Below are 26,813 nucleotides of genomic sequence, written 5' to 3' on the forward strand. Positions count from 1 at the left end.
TACTGAAGGTACACACACACACACACTGACCCCTGCACTATACTGAAGGTACACACACACACACTGACCCCTGCACTATACTGAAGATCACACACACACACACACACACACACACTGACCCCTGCACTATACTGAAGGTACACACACACACACACTGACCCCTGCACTATACTGAAGGTACACACACACACACTGACCCCTGCACTATACTGAAGGTACACACACACACACACTGACCCCTGCACTATACTGAAGGTACACACACACACACTGACCCCTGCACTATACTGAAGGTACACACACACACACTGACCCCTGCACTATACTGAAGGTCACACACACACACACTGACCCCTGCACTATACTGAAGGTACACACACACACACTGACCCCTGCACTATACTGAAGGTACACACACACACACACTGACCCCTGCACTATACTGAAGGTACACACACACACACACACACACACACACTACACACACACACACACACACACACACACACACACTGACCCCTGCACTATACTGAAGGTACACACACACACACACACTGACCCCTGCACTATACTGAAGGTACACACACACACACACTGACCCCTGCACTATACTGAAGGTACACACACACACACTGACCCCTGCACTATACTGAAGATACACACACACACACACACTGACCCCTGCACTATACTGAAGGTACACACACACACACACTGACCCCTGCACTATACTGAAGGTACACACACACACACACTGACCCCTGCACTATACTGAAGGTACACACACACACACACTGACCCCTGCACTATACTGAAGGTACACACACACACACTCTGACCCCTGCACTATACTGAAGATACACACACACACACACACTGACCCCTGCACTATACTGAAGGTACACACACACACACTGACCCCTGCACTATACTGAAGGTACACACACACACACACACACACACACACACACTGACCCCTGCACTATACTGAAGATACACACACACACACTGACCCCTGCACTATACTGAAGATACACACACACACACACACACTGACCCCTGCACTATACTGAAGGTACAAACACACACACACTGACCCCTGCACTATACTGAAGGTACACACACACACACTGACCCCTGCACTATACTGAAGATACACACACACACACACACACACACACTGACCCCTGCACTATACTGAAGATACACACACACACACACACTGACCCCTGCACTATACTGAAGGTACACACACACACACTGACCCCTGCACTATACTGAAGGTACACACACACACACTGACCCCTGCACTATACTGAAGGTACACACACACACACTGACCCCTGCACTATACTGAAGGTACACACACACACACTGACCCCTGCACTATACTGAAGGTACACACACACACACTGACCCCTGCACTATACTGAAGGTACACACACACACACACACACACACACACACACACACACACACACACACACCACACACACACACACACACACACACACACACTGACCCCTGCACTATACTGAAGGTACACACACACACACACACACACACACACTGACCCCTGCACTATACTGAAGGTACACACACACACACACTGAGCCCTGCACTATACTGAAGATACACACACACACACACACACACACACACACACACACACACACTGACCCTTGCACTATACTGAAGGCACACACACACACACACACACTGACCCCTGCACTATACTGAAGGTACACACACACACACACTGAGCCCTGCACTATACTGAAGATACACACACACACACACACCACACACACACACACACACACACACACACACACACTGATCCCTGCACTATACTGAAGGTACACACACACACACACTGACCCCTGCACTATACTGAAGATACACACACACACACTGACCCCTGCACTATACTGAAGATACACACACACACACACACTGACCCCTGCACTATACTGAAGATACACACACACACACACTGACCCCTGCACTATACTGAAGGTACACACACACACACTGACCCCTGCACTATACTGAAGGTACACACACACACACACTGACCCCTGCACTATACTGAAGGTACACACACACACACTGACCCCTGCACTATACTGAAGGTACACACACACACACACTCTGACCCCTGCACTATACTGAAGATACACACACACACACACACTGACCCCTGCACTATACTGAAGGTACACACACACACACTGACCCCTGCACTATACTGAAGGTACACACACACACACACACACACACACACACACACACACACACTGACCCCTGCACTATACTGAAGGTACACACACACACACTGACCCCTGCACTATACTGAAGATACACACACACACACTGACCCCTGCACTATACTGAAGGTACACAACACACACACACTGACCCCTGCACTATACTGAAGGTACACACACACACACTGACCCCTGCACTATACTGAAGATACACACACACACACACACACACACTGACCCCTGCACTATACTGAAGATACACACACACACACACTGACCCCTGCACTATACTGAAGGTACACACACACACACACTGACCCCTGCACTATACTGAAGGTACAACACACACACACACTGACCCCTGCACTATACTGAAGGTACACACACACACACTGACCCCTGCACTATACTGAAGGTACACACACACACACACACACACACACACACACACACACACACACACACACACACACACACACACACACACACACACACACACACACACTGACCCCTGCACTATACTGAAGGTACACACACACACACTGACCCCTGCACTATACTGAAGATACACACACACACACACACACACACTGACCCCTGCACTATACTGAAGGTACAAACACACACACACTGACCCCTGCACTATACTGAAGGTACACACACACACACACTGACCCCTGCACTATACTGAAGGTACACACACACACACTGACCCCTGCACTATACTGAAGGTACACACACACACACACTGACCCCTGCACTATACTGAAGGTACACACACACACACTGACCCCTGCACTATACTGAAGGTACACACACACACACTGACCCCTGCACTATACTGAAGGTACACACACACACACACTGACCCCTGCACTATACTGAAGGTACACACACACACACTGACCCCTGCACTATACTGAAGGTACACACACACACACACTGACCCCTGCACTATACTGAAGGTACACACACACACACACACACACACACACACACACACACACACACACACACACACACACACACACACACACACACACACACTGACCCCTGCACTATACTGAAGGTACACACACACACACACACACACACACTGACCCCTGCACTATACTGAAGGTACACACACACACACTGAGCCCTGCACTATACTGAAGATACACACACACACACACACACACACACACACACACACACACACTGACCCTTGCACTATACTGAAGGCACACACACACACACACACACACACACACTGATCCCTGCACTATACTGAAGGTACACACACACACACTGACCCCTGCACTATACTGAAGATACACACACACACACTGACCCCTGCACTATACTGAAGATACACACACACACACACACTGACCCCTGCACTATACTGAAGATACACACACACACACACTGACCCCTGCACTATACTGAAGGTACACACACACACACTGACCCCTGCACTATACTGAAGGTACACACACACACACACTGACCCCTGCACTATACTGAAGGTACACACACACACACTGACCCCTGCACTATACTGAAGGTACACACACACACACTCTGACCCCTGCACTATACTGAAGATACACACACACACACACACTGACCCCTGCACTATACTGAAGGTACACACACACACACTGACCCCTGCACTATACTGAAGGTACACACACACACACACACACACACTGACCCCTGCACTATACTGAAGGTACACACACACACACTGACCCCTGCACTATACTGAAGATACACACACACACACACACACACTGACCCCTGCACTATACTGAAGGTACACACACACACACACTGACCCCTGCACTATACTGAAGATACACACACACACACACTGACCCCTGCACTATACTGAAGATCACACACACACACACACACACACACACTGACCCCTGCACTATACTGAAGGTACACACACACACACACACTGACCCCTGCACTATACTGAAGGTACACACACACACACTGACCCCTGCACTATACTGAAGATACACACACACACACTGACCCCTGCACTATACTGAAGATACACACACACACACACTGACCCCTGCACTATACTGAAGATACACACACACACACACTGACCCCTGCACTATACTGAAGGTACACACACACACACTGACCCCTGCACTATACTGAAGGTACACACACACACACACTGACCCCTGCACTATACTGAAGGTACACACACACACACTGACCCCTGCACTATACTGAAGGTACACACACACACACACTGACCCCTGCACTATACTGAAGGTACACACACACACACACACTGACCCCTGCACTATACTGAAGGTACACACACACACACTGACCCCTGCACTATACTGAAGGTACACACACACACACACACTGACCCCTGCACTATACTGAAGGTACACACACACACACACTGACCCCTGCACTATACTGAAGGTACACACACACACACTGACCCCTGCACTATACTGAAGATACACACACACACACACTGACCCCTGCACTATACTGAAGATCACACACACACACACACACACACACACACACACACACACACACTGACCCCTGCACTATACTGAAGGCACACACACACACACACACACACACTGACCCCTGCACTATACTGAAGGTACACACACACACACTGACCCCTGCACTATACTGAAGATACACACACACACACTGACCCCTGCACTATACTGAAGATACACACACACACACACACTGACCCCTGCACTATACTGAAGATACACACACACACACACTGACCCCTGCACTATACTGAAGGTACACACACACACACTGACCCCTGCACTATACTGAAGGTACACACACACACACACTGACCCCTGCACTATACTGAAGGTACACACACACACACTGACCCCTGCACTATACTGAAGGTACACACACACACACACTGACCCCTGCACTATACTGAAGATACACACACACACACACACTGACCCCTGCACTATACTGAAGGTACACACACACACACTGACCCCTGCACTATACTGAAGGTACACACACACACACACACTGACCCCTGCACTATACTGAAGGTACACACACACACACACTGACCCCTGCACTATACTGAAGATCACACACACACACACACACACACACACACTGACCCCTGCACTATACTGAAGATACACACACACACACACTGACCCCTGCACTATACTGAAGGTACACACACACACACTGACCCCTGCACTATACTGAAGGTACACACACACACACACTGACCCCTGCACTATACTGAAGGTACACACACACACACTGACCCCTGCACTATACTGAAGGTACACACACACACACACTGACCCCTGCACTATACTGAAGATACACACACACACACACACTGACCCCTGCACTATACTGAAGGTACACACACACACACACTGACCCCTGCACTATACTGAAGGTACACACACACACACACTGACCCCTGCACTATACTGAAGGTACACACACACACACTGACCCCTGCACTATACTGAAGATACACACACACACACTGACCCCTGCACTATACTGAAGATACACACACACACACACTGACCCCTGCACTATACTGAAGATACACACACACACACACACTGACCCCTGCACTATACTGAAGATACACACACACACACTGACCCCTGCACTATACTGAAGATCACACACACACACACACACACACTGACCCCTGCACTATACTGAAGGTACAAACACACACACACTGACCCCTGCACTATACTGAAGGTACACACACACACACTGACCCCTGCACTATACTGAAGATACACACACACACACACACACTGACCCCTGCACTATACTGAAGATACACACACACACACACACTGACCCCTGCACTATACTGAAGGTACACACACACACACTGACCCCTGCACTATACTGAAGGTACACACACACACACACTGACCCCTGCACTATACTGAAGGTACACACACACACACTGACCCCTGCACTATACTGAAGGTACACACACACACACTGACCCCTGCACTATACTGAAGATACACACACACACACACACTGACCCCTGCACTATACTGAAGATACACACACACACACACTGACCCCTGCACTATACTGAAGGTACACACACACACACTGACCCCTGCACTATACTGAAGGTACACACACACACACACTGACCCCTGCACTATACTGAAGGTACACACACACACACTGACCCCTGCACTATACTGAAGGTACACACACACACACACTGACCCCTGCACTATACTGAAGATACACACACACACACACACTGACCCCTGCACTATACTGAAGGTACACACACACACACTGACCCCTGCACTATACTGAAGGTCACACACACACACACACACACACTGACCCCTGCACTATACTGAAGGTACACACACACACACTGACCCCTGCACTATACTGAAGATACACACACACACACTGACCCCTGCACTATACTGAAGATACACAACACACACACACTGACCCCTGCACTATACTGAAGGTACACACACACACACTGACCCCTGCACTATACTGAAGATACACACACACACACACACACACTGACCCCTGCACTATACTGAAGATACACACACACACACACTGACCCCTGCACTATACTGAAGGTACACACACACACACACTGACCCCTGCACTATACTGAAGGTACACACACACACACACACTGACCCCTGCACTATACTGAAGGTACACACACACACACTGACCCCTGCACTATACTGAAGGTACACACACACACACACACACACACACACACACACACACACACACACACACACACACACACACACACACTGACCCCTGCACTATACTGAAGGTACACACACACACACTGACCCCTGCACTATACTGAAGATACACACACACACACACACACACACTGACCCCTGCACTATACTGAAGGTACAAACACACACACACTGACCCCTGCACTATACTGAAGGTACACACACACACACACTGACCCCTGCACTATACTGAAGGTACACACACACACACTGACCCCTGCACTATACTGAAGGTACACACACACACACTGACCCCTGCACTATACTGAAGGTACACACACACACACTGACCCCTGCACTATACTGAAGGTACACACACACACACTGACCCCTGCACTATACTGAAGGTACACACACACACACACTGACCCCTGCACTATACTGAAGGTACACACACACACACTGACCCCTGCACTATACTGAAGGTACACACACACACACACTGACCCCTGCACTATACTGAAGGTACACACACACACACACACACACACACACACACACACACACACACACACACACACACACACTGACCCCTGCACTATACTGAAGGCACACACACACACACACACACTGACCCCTGCACTATACTGAAGGTACACACACACACACTGAGCCCTGCACTATACTGAAGATACACACACACACACACACACACACACACACACACACACACACTGACCCTTGCACTATACTGAAGGACACACACACACCCACACACACACTGACCCCTGCACTATACTGAAGGTACACACACACACACTGACCCCTGCACTATACTGAAGATACACACACACACACTGACCCCTGCACTATACTGAAGATACACACACACACACACACTGACCCCTGCACTATACTGAAGATACACACACACACACACTGACCCCTGCACTATACTGAAGGTACACACACACACACTGACCCCTGCACTATACTGAAGGTACACACACACACACACTGACCCCTGCACTATACTGAAGGTACACACACACACACTGACCCCTGCACTATACTGAAGGTACACACACACACACACTGACCCCTGCACTATACTGAAGATACACACACACACACACTGACCCCTGCACTATACTGAAGGTACACACACACACACTGACCCCTGCACTATACTGAAGATACACACACACACACACACTGACCCCTGCACTATACTGAAGGTACACACACACACACACACTGACCCCTGCACTATACTGAAGGTACACACACACACACTGACCCCTGCACTATACTGAAGATACACACACACACACTGACCCCTGCACTATACTGAAGATACACACACACACACACACTGACCCCTGCACTATACTGAAGATACACACACACACACACTGACCCCTGCACTATACTGAAGGTACACACACACACACTGACCCCTGCACTATACTGAAGGTACACACACACACACACTGACCCCTGCACTATACTGAAGGTACACACACACACACTGACCCCTGCACTATACTGAAGGTACACACACACACACACTGACCCCTGCACTATACTGAAGATACACACACACACACACACTGACCCCTGCACTATACTGAAGGTACACACACACACACTGACCCCTGCACTATACTGAAGGTCACACACACACACACACACACTGACCCCTGCACTATACTGAAGGTACACACACACACACTGACCCCTGCACTATACTGAAGATACACACACACACACACACACACACACACTGACCCCTGCACTATACTGAAGATACACACACACACACACTGACCCCTGCACTATACTGAAGATACACACACACACACACACACACACACACTGACCCCTGCACTATACTGAAGGTACAAACACACACACACTGACCCCTGCACTATACTGAAGGTACACACACACACACTGACCCCTGCACTATACTGAAGATACACACACACACACACACTGACCCCTGCACTATACTGAAGATACACACACACACACACTGACCCCTGCACTATACTGAAGGTACACACACACACACTGACCCCTGCACTATACTGAAGGTACACACACACACACTGACCCCTGCACTATACTGAAGGTACACACACACACACTGACCCCTGCACTATACTGAAGATACACACACACACACACACACACACACACACACACACACACACACTGACCCCTGCACTATACTGAAGGTACACACACACACACACACACACACACTGACCCCTGCACTATACTGAAGGTACACACACACACACACTGACCCCTGCACTATACTGAAGGTACACACACACACACTGACCCCTGCACTATACTGAAGATCACACACACACACACACACACACACACACACACACTGACCCCTGCACTATACTGAAGGTACACACACACACACACACTGACCCCTGCACTATACTGAAGGTACACACACACACACTGACCCCTGCACTATACTGAAGATACACACACACACACTGACCCCTGCACTATACTGAAGATACACACACACACACACACTGACCCCTGCACTATACTGAAGATACACACACACACACACTGACCCCTGCACTATACTGAAGGTACACACACACACACTGACCCCTGCACTATACTGAAGGTACACACACACACACACTGACCCCTGCACTATACTGAAGGTACACACACACACACTGACCCCTGCACTATACTGAAGGTACACACACACACACACTCTGACCCCTGCACTATACTGAAGATACACACACACACACACACTGACCCCTGCACTATACTGAAGGTACACACACACACACTGACCCCTGCACTATACTGAAGGTCACACACACACACACACACTGACCCCTGCACTATACTGAAGATACACACACACACACTGACCCCTGCACTATACTGAAGATACACACACACACACACACACACTGACCCCTGCACTATACTGAAGGTACACACACACACACACTGACCCCTGCACTATACTGAAGATCACACACACACACACACACTGACCCCTGCACTATACTGAAGGTACAAACACACACACACTGACCCCTGCACTATACTGAAGGTACACACACACACACTGACCCCTGCACTATACTGAAGATACACACACACACACTGACCCCTGCACTATACTGAAGATACACACACACACACACTGACCCCTGCACTATACTGAAGGTACACACACACACACACTGACCCCTGCACTATACTGAAGGTACACACACACACACTGACCCCTGCACTATACTGAAGATACACACACACACACACACACACACACACACTGACCCCTGCACTATACTGAAGATACACACACACACACACACTGACCCCTGCACTATACTGAAGGTACACACACACACACTGACCCCTGCACTATACTGAAGATACACACACACACACACACACACACACACACTGACCCCTGCACTATACTGAAGGTACACACACACACACACACTGACCCCTGCACTATACTGAAGGTACACACACACACACTGACCCCTGCACTATACTGAAGATACACACACACACACTGACCCCTGCACTATACTGAAGATACACACACACACACACACTGACCCCTGCACTATACTGAAGATACACACACACACACACTGACCCCTGCACTATACTGAAGGTACACACACACACACTGACCCCTGCACTATACTGAAGGTACACACACACACACACTGACCCCTGCACTATACTGAAGGTACACACACACACACTGACCCCTGCACTATACTGAAGGTACACACACACACACACTGACCCCTGCACTATACTGAAGATACACACACACACACACTGACCCCTGCACTATACTGACACACACACACACACTACACACACACACACACACACACACACACACACTGACCCCTGCACTATACTGAAGATACACACACACACACTGACCCCTGCACTATACTGAAGGTACACACACACACACACACTGACCCCTGCACTATACTGAAGGTACACACACACACACACTGACCCCTGCACTATACTGAAGGTACACACACACACACACTGACCCCTGCACTATACTGAAGATACACACACACACACACACACACACACACTGACCCCTGCACTATACTGAAGGTACACACACACACACACACACTGACCCCTGCACTATACTGAAGGTACACACACCACACACTGACCCCTGCACTATACTGAAGGTACACACACACACACTGACCCCTGCACTATACTGAAGGTACACACACACACACACTGACCCCTGCACTATACTGAAGGTCACACACACACACACTGACCCCTGCACTATACTGAAGGTACACACACACACACACTGACCCCTGCACTATACTGAAGGTACACACACACACACACTGACCCCTGCACTATACTGAAGGTACACACACACACACTGACCCCTGCACTATACTGAAGGTACACACACACACACACTGACCCCTGCACTATACTGAAGATACACACACACACACTGACCCCTGCACTATACTGAAGACACACACACACACACACACTGACCCCTGCACTATACTGAAGGTACACACACACACACACACTGACCCCTGCACTATACTGAAGGTACACACACACACCACACACACACTGACCCCTGCACTATACTGAAGGTACACACACACACACTGACCCCTGCACTATACTGAAGGTACACACACACACACTGACCCCTGCACTATACTGAAGGTACACACACACACACACACTGACCCCTGCACTATACTGAAGATACACACACACACACACACACTGACCCCTGCACTATACTGAAGGTACACACACACACACACACTGACCCCTGCACTATACTGAAGGTACACACACACACACTGACCCCTGCACTATACTGAAGGTACACACACACACACACTGACCCCTGCACTATACTGAAGGTACACACACACACACTGACCCCTGCACTATACTGAAGGTACACACACACACACACTGACCCCTGCACTATACTGAAGGTACACACACACACACACTGACCCCTGCACTATACTGAAGGTACACACACACACACACTGACCCCTGCACTATACTGAAGGTACACACACACACACTGACCCCTGCACTATACTGAAGGTACACACACACACACACTGACCCCTGCACTATACTGAAGGTACACACACACACACTGACCCCTGCACTATACTGAAGGTACACACACACACACTGACCCCTGCACTATACTGAAGATCACACACACACACACACACACACTGACCCCTGCACTATACTGAAGGTACACACACACACACTGACCCCTGCACTATACTGAAGGTACACACACACACACACTGACCCCTGCACTATACTGAAGGTACACACACACACACACTGACCCCTGCACTATACTGAAGATACACACACACACACACACACACACACACACACACACACACACACACACACACACACTGACCCCTGCACTATACTGAAGGTACACACACACACACACTGACCCCTGCACTATACTGAAGGTACACACACACACACTGACCCCTGCACTATACTGAAGGTACACACACACACACTGACCCCTGCACTATACTGAAGGTACACACACACACACACTGACCCCTGCACTATACTGAAGGTACACACACACACACACTGACCCCTGCACTATACTGAAGATACACACACACACACACTGACCCCTGCACTATACTGAAGATACACACACACACACACTGACCCCTGCACTATACTGAAGGTACACACACACACACACACACTGACCCCTGCACTATACTGAAGGTACACACACACACACACTGACCCCTGCACTATACTGAAGGTACACACACACACACTGACCCCTGCACTATACTGAAGGTACACACACACACACACTGACCCCTGCACTATACTGAAGGTACACACACACACACACTGACCCCTGCACTATACTGAAGGTACACACACACACACACACACTGACCCCTGCACTATACTGAAGGTACACACACACACACACTGACCCCTGCACTATACTGAAGGTACACACACACACACACTGACCCCTGCACTATACTGAAGGTACACACACACACACTGACCCCTGCACTATACTGAAGGTACACACACACACACTGACCCCTGCACTATACTGAAGGTACACACACACACACACTGACCCCTGCACTATACTGAAGGTACACACACACACACTGACCCCTGCACTATACTGAAGGTACACACACACACACACACTGACCCCTGCACTATACTGAAGGTACACACACACACACTGACCCCTGCACTATACTGAAGGTACACACACACACACACACTGACCCCTGCACTATACTGAAGGTACACACACACACACACTGACCCCTGCACTATACTGAAGGTACACACACACACACACACTGACCCCTGCACTATACTGAAGGTACAAACACACACACACTGACCCCTGCACTATACTGAAGGTACACACACACACACTGACCCCTGCACTATACTGAAGATACACACACACACACACACACACACACACACACACACACACACACACACACACACTGACCCCTGCACTATACTGAAGGTACACACACACACACACTGACCCCTGCACTATACTGAAGGTACACACACACACCCACACACACACTGACCCCTGCACTATACTGAAGATACACACACACACACTGACCCCTGCACTATACTGAAGGTACACACACACACACACTGACCCCTGCACTATACTGAAGGTACACACACACACACTGACCCCTGCACTATACTGAAGATACACACACACACACACTGACCCCTGCACTATACTGAAGGTACACACACACACACACACACTGACCCCTGCACTATACTGAAGGTACACACACACACACACTGACCCCTGCACTATACTGAAGGTACACACACACACACTGACCCCTGCACTATACTGAAGGTACACACACACACACACTGACCCCTGCACTATACTGAAGGTACACACACACACACTGACCCCTGCACTATACTGAAGATACACACACACACACACTGACCCCTGCACTATACTGAAGGTACACACACACACACACACTGACCCCTGCACTATACTGAAGGTACACACACACACACACTGACCCCTGCACTATACTGAAGGTACACACACACACACTGACCCCTGCACTATACTGAAGGTACACACACACACACACACACACACACACACACACACACACTGACCCCTGCACTGTACTGAAGGTACACACACACACACACTGACCCCTGCACTATACTGAAGGTACACACACACACACACTGACCCCTGTACTATACTGAAGATACACACACACACACACACACACACACACACACACACACACACACACACACACACACACACACACACACACTGACCCCTGCACTATACTGAAGGTACACACACACACACTGACCCCTGCACTATACTGAAGGTACACACACACACACACTAACCCCTGCACTATACTGAAGGTACACACACACACACTGACCCCTGCACTATACTGAAGGTACACACACACACACTGACCCCTGCACTATACTGAAGGTACACACACACACACACACACTGACCCCTGCACTATACTGAAGATACACACACACACACACTGACCCCTGCACTATACTGAAGATACACACACACACACACTGACCCCTGCACTATACTGAAGGTACACACACACACTGACCCCTGCACTATACTGAAGGTACACACACACACACACACTGACCCCTGCACTATACTGAAGGTACACACACACACACACTGACCCCTGCACTATACTGAAGGTACACACACACACACACACACACTGACCCCTGCACTATACTGAAGGTACACACACACACTGACCCCTGCACTATACTGAAGGTACACACACACACACTGACCCCTGCACTATACTGAAGGTACACACACACACACACACTGACCCCTGCACTATACTGAAGGTACACACACACACACTGACCCCTGCACTATACTGAAGGTACACACACACACACACTGACCCCTGCACTATACTGAAGGTACACACACACACACTGACCCCTGCACTATACTGAAGATACACACACACACACACACACACACACACACTGACCCCTGGACTATACTGAAGGTACACACACACACACACACACTGATCCCTGCACTATACTGAAGGTACACACACACACACACTGACCCCTGCACTATACTGAAGATACACACACACACACACACACTGACCCCTGCACTATACTGAAGATACACACACACACACACACACACACTGACCCCTGGACTATACTGAAGGTACACACACACACACACTGACCCCTGCACTATACTGAAGGTACACACACACACACACACTGACCCCTGCACTATACTGAAGGTACACACACACACACACTGACCCCTGGACTATACTGAAGGTACACACACACACACACACACTGACCCCTGCACTATACTGAAGGTACACACACACACACACTGACCCCTGAACTATACTGAAGGTACACACACACACACTGACCCCTGCACTATACTGAAGGTACACACACACACACACACACACACACTGACCCCTGGACTATACTGAAGGTACACACACACACACTGACCCCTGCACTATACTGAAGATACACACACACACACACACACACACACACACACACACACACACACACACACACACACACACACTGACCCCTGCACTATACTGAAGGTACACACACACACACTGACCCCTGCACTATACTGAAGGTACACACCCACACGGACCCCTGCACTATACTGAAGGTACACACACACACACACACACTGACCCCTGCACTATACTGAAGGTTCACACACACACACTGACCCCTGCACTATACTGAAGGTACACACACACACACACACACACACACACACACACACACACACACACAGGTACATACACATGGTAACCGTTGCACTATACTGAAGGTACCCACACACACACAGGTACACATACACACACACACACACAGACACACACACAGGTACACACACACACGTACTCTTGCTGACCCCTGTTTAAGGTACACACCTATACATGTTAATCCCTGTACTATACTGAACATAACAGACAGAAGTGATCAGCCTACTGGTTTATATTCGAGGTACACACACTGTACACATGCATGGATAGTCTGGATACCCGCAGCACGATCCACCCTTGTTATTACCTGAGGCTAAGCCAGTCATCTGTGTCTAAATCCTGCCTATCTTGTTGTGATTGACAGCTAGAGGAGGGTAAACTGTGGTTCCAGCTGGACTGTGGGAACAGCCCTGGTATGCTGGGTATCTCTGGGAGGCCCATCAACGATGGTAACTGGCACACGGTAACTCTGGAGCTCAACCGTAACTTCACCAGTCTGTCTCTGGACGACAGCTACGTGGAGAGGAGAAGAGGACCGCCAAGCTTCCAACCACTAGGAGCAGATGGGTCTATCTACTTTGGAGCACAGGTGGGCTTTCTGTGGAGGGGATGGGGTATGTGTGTGTGTGTTTTGGGTTTTATTATCCTTGTGGGGACCAGAAGTAATCACAAGGATAGTAAAACAAGGAAAATTGGGGTCATTTCGCCAGTCCCCATAAGGAAAAAGGCTATTTTAGGTTCAGGGGTTAGGTTTAGGGTTAGAAGTAGAGTTAGGAGTTAGGTTCAGGGGTTAGGTTTAGGGTTAGAAGTAGAGTTAGGAGTTAGGTTCAGGGGTTAGGTTTAGGGTTGGAAGTAGAGTTAGGAGTTAGGTTCAGGGGTTAGGTTTAGGGTTAGAAGTAGAGTTAGGAGTTAGGTTCAGGGGTTAGGTTTAGGGTTAGAAGTAGAGTTAGGAGTTAGGTTCAGGGGTTAGGTTTAGGGTTAGAAGTAGAGTTAGGAGTTAGGTTCAGGGGTTAGGTTTAGGGTTAGAAGTAGAGTTAGGAGTTAGGTTCAGGGGTTAGGTTTAGGGTTAGAAGTAGAGTTAGGAGTTAGGTTCAGGGGTTAGGTTTAGGGTTAGAAGTAGAGTTAGGAGTTAGCTTCAGGGGTTAGGTTTAGGGTTACAATTAGGGTTAGAGGTAGAGTTAGGAGTTGGGTTAGGGGTTAGAGAAAATAGGATTTTGAATGCAAATTAATTGTTTGGTCCCCACAAGGATAGTAAAACAAACATGTAGGTGTGTGTGTGACAGATGTTTTCAGAGTGGGTTGTGAGTATGTGTGTTAGGGACACTGATATGTTTGTTTGGGCGTGGCTGATGTGTGTTTTGCATCTGCAAGCGTTATGGATTTGTATGTGTGAGTATAGTGTTTCTCTATAGTGCTCTTACCAGTTTAATCTAGTTAGAGTGAGGAACACAACACAAGACGCTGGATAGGAAGCTCTGGACGGGAAGCTCTGTATAGGAAGCTCTGGATAGGAAGCTCTGGATAGGAAGCTCTGGATAGGAGGCTCTGGATGGGAAGCATTAGAAAGGAAACTCTGGATAGGAAGCTCTGGATAGGAAGCTCTGAAGAATACAGCCTGTGTGTGTATAAATTAATGTGCTGTATTTAGTGTATTTGGGGATCAGAATCTTTGTCTTTCAAATTGTTGTCTGAACATGACTTGCTCCTTACTCAGAAAACAACATGAAAAAGCTTGGTATTCTGGCTTGATATTATAGTTTTGCGTGCTATACCTATTTATATACAGTACAATATGTGTTTGATTGTTTGTATGTACACATAAATCTGATGTCACTCATGTCTCTCCTCTCCCCCCAGGTCCAGCCTCCTAACTCTCGCAGCCTGACAGACAAGAAGGGTCCTCGGGTGACGGATGGTTTCCAGGGCTGCATGGACTCTGTGATGCTCAACAACAATGAGCTGCCACTGCAGAACAAGAGGAGTCGCTATGCTGAGGTGGTGGGCCTAACAGAGCTGAAGCTGGGCTGTGTTCTCTACCCCGACGCCTGCCAGAAACAGCCCTGCCTCCACGGAGCCACCTGCACCAGCCTGCCCTCCGGTGGTGAGTCTGGGGAACTGCAAGAGGAAATAGATGAGGTCACAAGAGGGTGTGTGGTGTGTGTGTGTGTGTGTGTGTGTGTGTGTGTGTGTGTGTGTGTGTGTGTGTGTGTGTGTGTGTGTGTGTGTGTGTGTGTACCCTTTTATTTATTACAATCCAGCCATTAAAATGAGCCTGTCCTCCTATTGCTCATCCCACCAGCCTCCTCTGGTGTTTGTGTGAAACAAACAGCCTGGGTTGGAACAAAAGCCTGCACCACCCTGTAGCTCTCGAGAACAAAGATTATTGGTGACCATTAGTGTCTATAATACACACACTGATTTCCTGATTGATTGTTTGATTGGAGGTCATCAGGGTGATGGATGATGATCTGTGCCAGCTGGCAGACTATAACCTCTCCAGGGATTTGGATCTCCCCTCAACATTGTTAATCCATAATGAACTCCTAATTAAACTGACCTTGACCCACTGTGAAAATTCCTCATAGTACACTCCTTCATCACTTCTGTTTTCTCTCTCTCTCTCTCGCTCTCTCTCTCTCTCTCTCTCTCTCTCTCTCTCTCTCTCTCTCTCTCTCTCTCTCTCTATTTCACCTCTCTTTCTCTCTGTCTCTCCCTCTCTCTCGCTCTCTCTCTCTCTATTTCTCTCTCTGTCTCTCGCTCTCTCTCTCTCTCTCTTTCCCTCTTTCTCTCTCTTTCTCTCTGTCTCTCCCTCTCGCTCGCTCTCTATCTCTCTATTTCTCTCTCTTTCTCTCTGTCTCTCCCTCTCTCTCGCTCTCTCTCTCTCTCTCTTTTTCTCTCTCTGTCTCTCGCTCTCTTTTTGTCTGCCTGATCGTGTTACCTTCTCTCTGTCCTTATCTTCCTCCCTTTGTGTCGTCATATCTCTCGAGTTGCTCTTCGTTTTTTTGTCTGTTCATATCTCTCCTCCTTTTGCCTGAACTCAAAAGACCTACATGAACAAATCGTATCGTTTTAAAATCAGACTACCGCCAGGGCTCAAGACGTTGGCATTTTACTGGAGTCAATAGGGAAGCCTGGTTAAATGTCATCTCTATCGAAATTCCCTGCCTGAACTCAGCAGGGTGACCCCTTGACTTAATGTGCTGACTTAACACATCGAGGCCAAGACTCAACACAGAGAGAGTGACTTAACGCTCCCCTGTGTTGGTCTTTCCCGGTCTCCCCGCTCGCATTGCGGAGCACTCTGAAAAGAGCACGGCATTCTGGAGCTTGTCATGGTCCCCTGTTTTTGGCACACCCGACCTTTGTGTAAAGGTTATCGGAGTGTGTGTGTGTGTGAGTGTATGTATTCCGGTATCCCACTGTGTGTGCGTGTGTGTCTGTCTGCGCTGTGTCGATAAACACAGTGACATTTCCCCGCGTTTTCCTAGAGGTGTGTGTGTTTGTGATTGTGTGTGACAGTGTGATTTCCCAGTTGCATGAGCCTCTAGGTGTGTGTACCCGTGTGATTTCCCAGAGGTGTGTGTGTGTGTGTTGATGTTTAGGCTGGCAAGCTCTCGTCAACCCCATGCCAACTATCCCTGGCACCGCCGCCAAAGCTCAAACAATGCACACACTAGTCTCTACAGCACTGAACACATTCCTGTGTGTGTGATGGAGTGTGAGTGTGATGGAGTGTGAGTGTGATGGAGTGTGTGTGTGTGTGTGTGTGTGTGTGTGTGTGTGTGTGTGTGTGTGTGTGTGTGTGTGTGTGTGTTGGAGTGTTGAGTAGAGGTCGACCGATTAATCGGAATGGCCGATTAATTAGGGCCGATTTCAAGTTTTCACAACAATCGGTAATCGGTATTTTGGCCACCGATTTGCCGATTTTTATATTTTTTTTAATATATTTTTTTTAATAATATTTTTTAACTAGGCAAGTCAGTTAAGAACACATTCTTATTTTCAATGACGGCCTAGGAACGGTGGGTTAACTGCCTTGTTCAGGGGCAGAACGACAGATTTTTACCTTGTCAGCTTGGGGATTCAATCTTGCAACCTTACGGTTAACTAGTCCAACGCTCTAACCACCTGCTTTATATTGCACTCCACGAGGAGCCTGCCTGTTACGCGAATGCAGTAAGAAGCCAAGGTAAGTTGCTAGCTAGCATTAAGCTTATCTTATAAAAAACAATCAATCAATCATAATCACTAGTTAACTACACATAGTTGATGATATTACTAGTTTATCTAGCCTGTCCTGCATTGCATATAATCGATGCGGTGCGCATTTGCGAAAAAGGACTGTTGTTGCTCCAACGTGTGCCTAACCATAAACATCAATGCCTTTCTTAAAATCAATACACAAGTATATATTTTTAAACCTGCATATTTAGTTAATATTGCCTGCTAACATGAATTTCTTTTAACTAGGTAAAATGTGTCACCTCTGCAACAGAGTCAGGGTATATGCAGCAGTTTGGGCCGCCTGGCTCATTGCGAACTGTGTGAATACTATTTCTTCCTAACAAAGACAGCCAACTTCGCCAAACGGGGGATGATTTAAAACCTGTTATGGACAGGAGTTCCGCTAGCAGAACCCCTCGCCAACAGCCAATGTAATAGCAGGGCGCGAAATACAAAACAGCAAAAATCTCATAATTCAAATTTCTCAAACATACAACTATTATACACCATTTTAAAGATAATCTCGTTAATCCAACCTCATTGTCCAATTTCAAAAAGGCTTTACGGCGAAAGCATAACATTAGATTATGTTAGGACATCAACTTGACAAGAAAAAACAAAAAGCCATTTTCCAAGCAAGGAGAGGCATCACAAAAACCAGAAATACAGCTAAAATGAATCACTAACCTTTGACGATACACTTCTCCTTAATGCAACCGCTGTGTCAGATTTAAAAAATAGCTTTACGGCGAAAGCACATTGTTCAATATTCTGAGTACAGAGCTCAGGCCATCAAAGCAAGCTATACAGTTACCCGCCAAGTTCTGGAGTCAACTAAACTCAGAAATAGTATTATAAATCTTCACTTACCTTTGCTGATCTTCGTCGGAATGCACTCCTAGGACTCCCACTTCCACAATAAATTTTATTTTTGTTTGATAAACTCCATATTTATGTCCAAATACCTCCTTTTGTTTGCGCGTTCAGATCACTATCCAAAGGCAAAATGCACAAGCGCAAAACCAGAGACGAAAAGTCAAAATGTTCCATTACCGTTCGTAGAAACATGTCAAACGATGTTTACAATCAATCCTTAGGGTCTTTTTAACATTAATATTCAATAATATTCCAACCGGACAATAGCGTATTCATTACAGAGGAAAAAGAAGGAGCGGCGTGCCTGCGTGCTCGCGCAGTAAACAACTCCTTGGTCTCAGGCAGTCCACTGGTTGACTGGGCTCTTATTCTCTGCCCAGTAACAGTAGAAGCATGAAACAAGGTTCTAAAGACTGTTGACATCTAGTGGAGGCCTTAGGAAGTGCAATATGACCCCACAGACACTGTAGTTTGGATAGGGATTAGATAGAACACTTCAACCCTCAGATTTCCCACTTCCTGGTTGGATTTTTCTCAGGTTTTTGCCTGCCATATGAGTTCTGTTATACTCACAGACATCATTCAAACAGTTTTAGAAGCTTCAGAGTGTTTTCTATCCAAATCTACTAATAGTATGCAAATATTTGTCTCTGGGCCCGAGTAACAGGCAGTTTACTCTGGGCACGCTTTTCATCCGAACGTGAAAATACTGCCCCCTATCCCTAACAGGTTTTAACAAAAGCACATTTGCGAAAAAAGCACAATCGTTGCACGACTGTACCTAACCATAAAGATCAATGCCTTTCTTAAAATCATCACACAGAAGTATATATTTTTAAACCTGCATATTTAGCTAAAAGAAATCCAGGTTAGCAGGCAATATTAACCAGGTGAAATTGTGTTTGTTCTCTTGCGTTCATTGCACGCAGAGTCAGGGTATATGCAAAAGTTTGGGCTGCCTGGCTCGTTGCGAACTAATTTGCCTGAATTTTACGTAATTATGACACAACATTGAAGGTTGTGCAATGTAACAGGAATATTTAGACTTAGGGATGCCACCCATTAGATAAAATACGTAACGGTTCCATATTTCACTGAAAAAATAAACGTTTTGTTTTCGAGATGATAGTTTCCGGATTCGACCATATTAATGACCTAAGGCTCGTATTTCTGTGTGTTTATTATATTACAATTAAGTCTATGATTTGATATTTGATAGAGCAGCCTGACTGAGCGGTGGTAGGCAGCAGCAGGCTCGTAAGCATTCATTCAAACAGCACTTTCGTGCGTTTTGCCAGCAGCCCTTCGCAATTCTTCAAGCATTGCGCTGTTTATGACTTCAAGCCTATCAACTCGCAAGATTAGGCTGGTGTAACCGATGTGAAATGGCTAGCTAGTTAGCGGGGTGCGCGCTAATAGCGTTTCAAACATCACTCGCTCTGAGACTTGGAGTAGTTGTTCCCCTTGCTCTGCATGGGTAAAGCTGCTTCGAGGGTGGCTGTTGTCGATGTGTTCCTGGTTCGAGCCCAGGTAGGAGCGAGGAGAGGGACAGACTGTTACACTGGCAATACTAAAGTGCCTATAAGAACATCTAATAGTCAAAGGTATATGAAATACAAATGGTATAGAGAGAAATAGTCCTATAATTCCTATAATAACTACAACCTAAAACTTCTTACCTGGGAATATTGAAGACTCATGTTAAAAGGAACCACCAGCTTTCATATGTTCTCATGTTCTGAGCAAGGAACTTAAAAGTTAGCTTTTTTACATGGCACATATTGCACTTTTACTTTCTTCTCCAACACTTTGTTTTTGCATTATTTAAACCAAATTGAACATGTTTCATTATTTATTTGAGACTAAATTGATTTTATTGATATATTATATTAAGTTAAAATAAAAGTGTTCATTGTTCATTCAGCATTGTTGTAATTGTCATTATTACAAATAAATAAAAAAAATTGGCCGATGAATCGGTAGCGGCTTTGTTTGGCCCTCCAATAATCGGTATCGGTATCGGCATTGAAAAATCATAATCGGTTGACTTCTAGTGTTGAGTGTGTGATGGAGTAGGAGTGTTTGTGCGATGGAGTGTGAATGTGTGTGTGTGTGTGTGTGTGTGTGTGTGTGTGTGTGTGTGTGTGTGTGTGTGTGTGTGTGTGTGTGTGTGTGTGTGTGTGTGTGTGTGTGTGTGATGGTGTGTGTGTGTGAATGTGTGTCTGAGGGTGTGTTTGTGTGTGTGTGTGGGAGTGTGTGTGTGTGTGTGAGGGTGTGTGTGTGTGATGGAGTGTGTGTGTGTGTGTGTGTGTGTGTGAGGGAGTGTGTGTGATGGAGTGTAAATGTGTGTGTGTGTGTGTGAGGGAGTGTGTGTGATGGAGTGTAAATGTGTGTATGCGTGTGTGTGTGTGTGTGTGTGTGTGTGTGTGTGTGTGTGTGTGTGTGTGTGTGTGTGTGTGTGTGTGTGTGTGTGTGTGTGTGTTCTGAATCTGCTATGATGGTCTGACTGCTTTGTTGAATTATAGCACTACTACTCTACACCTGTATGCAGAATACTTAATTTTACACCCCCCATACTAGCTCTGACTTTGCTGATAGCAACTTTATTGAGGGAAAATGTACTTAATGTGATATGTGGTTGTCCTACCTAGCTATTTTAAGATTAATGCACTAACTGTAAGTCTCCCCCGATAAGAGAATCTGCTTAATGACTCAAATGTAAAAGTACTTAATTTACTCTCCTTCCTTTTTTCTTTTTACTCTCCGTCTCTTTTCTCTCTCTGCTAATGTTTCATTATCTCTCTCTCCCACTCTGTCCTTCTCTCTCTCTCTCCCTTTCTATTCCTGTCTTTTCCTGTCCCTTTGCCTCTTCTCTCTTTGTATTAGGTTTTGCCTGTAGTTGCAGTCCCCAGTACACTGGAGGGCGCTGTGAGACAGAGATCACAGCTTGCGTTCCTAACCCCTGCCTCAACAGCGGTGTGTGCAAAGCCATCGGCAACGCTTTCCTCTGCAGCTGCAGGAGAGGGTTCCAGGGCACCACGTAAGTTACTATCACACTAATGATCACACTGTATACATACAGTATACACACTCCTGTCCTGAACACATACCCATGGAGTTGACTGTCTCAGACAAACAGAATATGACAGACACAACGACACCCTTTAACTCACTCACTCACTCACTCACTCACTCACTCACTCACTCACTCACTCACTCACTCACTCACTCACTCACTCACTCTCTCACACACACACACACACACACACACACACACATAAACACCCACCTTTTAAATTAGCTGTTTGTTTTAGCTGGTTCAGCTGCCTACTGGCCCAAGTAGTAGATATAATATAAAGTATGTCATATATAAAGTATGTAATAAAGCCCTCTGTGAACGCAATGTCTCATCATTCTCACTAGGTGGCAGTATAAACCAGCTTTTCTCTACAATGATAGGCAGATGAGCAGAAGAGCCAGAGCCCCAAGCTGCCTGCAGCTTGTTAAAGATTCACTCAAAGAGTTGACAGAGTAAAGAAGATGACATTTCATTCTGCTTGTCTACTTCTCTCCAGGGGGTTTAGGGGTGTTCCACTGTGTTACATTACATATCAAGGCTAAGATTCAAAGCCACAAGCTCACTCATGTATACACTTTTCTTACTCGCTGAAACACACACACACAAACAAACACACACACAAACAAACCAACACACACACACGCACGCACACACACACACACACACACACACACACACACACACACACACACACACACACACACACACACACACACACACACACACACACACACACACACACACACACACGCCAGAAGCTTGTGTTCCATCATCAAAGCCATTTTAATTTCAGATGAGGAAGATCAGGAAAGTCAATCTCAGTGTTGTTGTTATTTAATAGTGAGCATATGAGACTAGGAGTCCCTGAGCTGTCCTCTATCTCCCTCTCTACATCACTCTCCTCCCACCTCCAAATGAAAGGAGAGTCTTCCTCACTTTTAGTCAGTCAAGTATTAAATGACCCACAAACTATCTGTATGTAACAGTTTATTAAAGATTCTGATGTATTGACATTCACCTACTTCAAGGATCATTTTTGGAGTGTATTTTCTCTAGAGGCATCTGTAAGTCAAACTATCCAAACTAATTACCAAACTGAGTTTTAACAACCCCTCTGCCCCGTTCCTCCATTCACCCTCTCCAGGTGCGAGGAGGATGTAAACGAGTGTGAGCGGGGCAGAGCCACAGGCGGCGAGGCAGAATGTGAGAACGGCGGTGTGTGCGTCAACACGCACGGCTCGTTCTACTGTAACTGCACGGCGGGCTTTGTGGGCCAGCGCTGTGGCCTGCGGCCTGTGGTGGTACCAGACATGCAGGCTGGACACGCCGTGCTGGGGAAAGAAGAACTGATCGGCATCGCTGTTGTCCTCTTCGTCATCGTCACCCTCATCATCCTCTTCATCGCCTTCCGCAAGAAGGTATCTGTATTGTATTGTTTGATTTATTCTTGTGTGTTTTTATTTTTTACAGATGTAGGATCTTAATTTGATCACCCTGTTGCAGGATAATTTTTTTTACTTGTTTTGTATTTGAGGTTTAAAAGGCTTCTGAAATGTTTAATTTCCACGTTGAAATTTCAGGCTTGATTTTCTCTTATGAAATGTTTTATCAACCCCAACAAAAATGTCCATAAATTGTAATCCACATAATAATTCACATTTACAGCTGCTGTAGGATTATTTTCATGCTGCAACAAACTGGCTCAAATTAAGATCCTACATCTGTAATACTATATATTGTTTTACAAGAAATACAATAAAAACATTTTGTGTCCAGGTGTTCCAGAAGAACTACTCCCGTAACAACTTGACGCTGGTCCAAGATCCAGCAACAGCAGCTCTGTTAAACAAGGTCAACGGGGTTCAGTTCAAGACCCTGCGCTGCACGCCGGGAGACCCCTTGAACCTGTACGCCGAAGCGGGGCTGTGCGCCACGGTGATAGGGGGAGGAGCCGGAATGATCGGCCCGCCCCAGGTGCCTGTGAGGCCCATGGCGTACACACCCTGTTTCCAAGGCGACCCACGGTCCACGCTGGAGAAGATGGCGGACGGGAGAGGCGTGGAACACAATGAGATGAGCACCTTCCACCCAGAGTCACCCAGGATTCTGGGAGGCACGACGCGGAGGGGGGTGGTGGTGTGTAGCGTGGCACCCAACCTACCACCTGTCTCGCCCTGCCGTTCCGACTGTGATTCCATCCGCAAGAGCCCCTGGGACAGCGACGAGGGTCAGTGTGTGTGCGTGGGGGCATAGTATGATGCGTTTGAACCTGTTTGTGTGTGGTACAGTCTTTGTTCATACGTGTTTGTTTTCGTCTTGTGTGTGTGCATTCATGCATATATTCAAATGTTCGTTTGTGAATGTGTATCCCTCCAAGTGATTCTCTTTTCCAGGAACCCTGGAGGGGGAGGGTTTTGTTGTACCATTTCCATATTCATTCATATTACACTGAACTATAGTCAGACTGCATCACGTTCACTTTATCAAGACCATCCTAATTATGAGCTGGCTTTGATTCCCAAATCATAAGTGCGTGTGTGTGTGTGTGTGTGTGTGTGTGTGTCTAGCTCTCCGTGCCATCATTGTT

The 26,813-nt window shown here is 47.2% G+C and overlaps 1 protein-coding gene across 5 annotated transcripts in view; it reads left to right on the forward strand.

The window, feature by feature from the left end:
- Positions 1 to 26,813, forward strand: part of LOC106581345 (protocadherin Fat 3) — a 409,058-nt gene that overhangs the window by 371,979 nt on the left and 10,266 nt on the right. For all 5 annotated transcript variants that reach the window (XM_045703949.2, XM_045703954.2, XM_082966726.1 and 2 more), the window contains 5 exons: positions 16,412 to 16,636; positions 17,905 to 18,148; positions 24,034 to 24,187; positions 25,371 to 25,644; positions 26,003 to 26,453. In XM_045703949.2, coding sequence (XP_045559905.2) covers positions 16,412 to 16,636; positions 17,905 to 18,148; positions 24,034 to 24,187; positions 25,371 to 25,644; positions 26,003 to 26,453 — 1,348 coding nt within the window. The remainder of the gene's footprint in view (positions 1 to 16,411; positions 16,637 to 17,904; positions 18,149 to 24,033; positions 24,188 to 25,370; positions 25,645 to 26,002; positions 26,454 to 26,813) is intronic.

This window comes from Salmo salar, chromosome 20 (assembly GCF_965601325.2).
Source record: "Salmo salar chromosome 20, fSalSal1, whole genome shotgun sequence".
In the NCBI taxonomy this organism is placed as follows: domain Eukaryota; kingdom Metazoa; phylum Chordata; class Actinopteri; order Salmoniformes; family Salmonidae; genus Salmo; species Salmo salar.